The 1,830-nt window shown below is 45.1% G+C and overlaps 1 protein-coding gene across 1 annotated transcript in view; it reads left to right on the forward strand.

Moving 5' to 3' along the window:
* The window catches only part of IYD (iodotyrosine deiodinase), a 28,110-nt gene extending 26,826 nt beyond the window's left edge, over positions 1 to 1,284 (forward strand). Inside the window, 1 exon segment of the mRNA XM_017887641.1 lies at positions 481 to 1,284. Within this exon segment, the coding sequence (XP_017743130.1) occupies positions 481 to 663 (183 nt within the window). The 3' untranslated portion in view covers positions 664 to 1,284.
* The last annotated feature ends 546 nt before the right edge of the window (positions 1,285 to 1,830 follow it).

Below are 1,830 nucleotides of genomic sequence, written 5' to 3' on the forward strand. Positions count from 1 at the left end.
AAAAAAAAAAAAAAAAAAAAAAAAGAATATTTAGTAGGAAAATTATGTCGCATTTGGGCTAGTACACTGCTTTGGTGGACTGCTCTTATGATTTGGTTCTTGTACCAGGACACAGACCAACGACTTAGCTAAAAGGAACTCCCTGTGGTTTTTGCCTTTCCTTTACTATAGTTGTATTCCTACAGTATTTTCCTGTAAAATAACCATTCCTATTTCTTAAGCATCAATGAAAAATAATGATATTTTCTTCTTCCAGAAGCTTCCCACTGCTTGGTTAAAAGAAGGGAGGGGATGGGGAGATTGATGGCGGCAGGGAGGTTCATGATACCATTACCTGAGCTGGCAGCCTCTTTGCTGCCCAACTTCAGGGAAATGATAGGAAGAGCAGGTATAAACGGGACAAGAAGGTCCCCAGGTTAGAAGGGACAGCAGTCATTCTGCCTGCTGACTTTAAAATGCTTTCTTGTCCTCTTATTTTAGAACGCGGGTCTGGTGACTGTCACTACCACTCCTCTCAACTGTGGCCCTCGACTGAGGGTGCTCCTGGGCCGCCCCGCACATGAAAAGCTGCTGATGCTGCTCCCCGTGGGGTACCCCAGCAAGGAGGCCACAGTGCCTGACCTCAAGCGCAAACCTCTGGATCAGATCATGGTGACGGTGTAGGCAGGGCCGCCCAAGGGAGTGGCACGGAGACGGTGCCCCTGCTTCTCCCTGTGCTTCTTGCCTGCTCCTCTCAGGTCTCTTGGCTGCTCTTTCTCCGGGTGTCAGGTCCCCTCATTGCTCTTCTCGGGTGGCCACACTGTGTCAAGAAGTCTCTCCACACTCTGTGGCACTTCCAGTCCCATAAGTCCTGCTTCTTATCCACTTTGGAAATGCATGAACACTTTACAAAGAACATGCCCTGGTTTTTAAATTTTAAAAGTTACTCTAGAAAATCACTGTTGGCTTTCTTCTTGTATTTTTAAAAAACTCACATAGAGGAGACAATCAGAAATTTACCACAGTCCCAATAATTCAGCTACACGATGACTTGAATTTAAATTTAGATTAATCAAATGGTCTCCTGCTCTCTGACTTCTGGTGTCTTTTAGACAAAGGATATGCTTTTGAGAACTACTTTTTTTTAACTGAACTTCAGGGACACTGCTAGTTTTGAATAAGTAACCATCAAAGTTACTGAAACATGGCCAGGTGCAGTGATGATGCCTGTAATCTTAGCACTTTGGGAGGCTGAGGTGGGTAGATTGCCTGAGCTCAAGAGTTCGAGACCAGCCCGGCCAACATGGTGAAACTCCATCTCTACCAAAAATACAAAAATATTAGCTGGGCATGCATTTGTAATCCCAGCTACTCAGGAGGCTGAGGCAAGAGAATTGCTTGAACCTGGGAGGTAGAGATTGCAGTGAGCCAAGATGCTGAGATGCCATCACTGCACTCCAGCCTGGGCAACAGAGTGAGGCCCTGTCTCAAAAAAAAACAGAAACAAAGTCACTAAAATGTCACCTTCACAGAACAGGACAGGGTACACTTGGGTCGCACGGGCCTGGCTGGCATTTAAATGGTCAGTTGCACTGCCTAATGGTGTGTAGATCTGACTTGTAGCATTCATAGAAGCTGCTAAATACTCAAGAATCTTGCAAGACAGTTATTAAACATTCATAGCTTGAAATTGCCCATGGTGGGAGAATTTACATCACAACCACTATAAATCAGGGCTTGCTTTCTTTTTCTTCAAGAGAGCTACTTACCATACACAGCACCCACAGTCTCCCTTCTCTTTTACCCTACCCCATGAAACATACTGACCCCTTTTCTCCAGATGATAACACA

Source organism: Rhinopithecus bieti, unplaced genomic scaffold, assembly GCF_001698545.2.
Source record: "Rhinopithecus bieti isolate Rb0 unplaced genomic scaffold, ASM169854v2 scaffold_16097, whole genome shotgun sequence".
In the NCBI taxonomy this organism is placed as follows: Eukaryota; Metazoa; Chordata; class Mammalia; order Primates; family Cercopithecidae; genus Rhinopithecus; species Rhinopithecus bieti.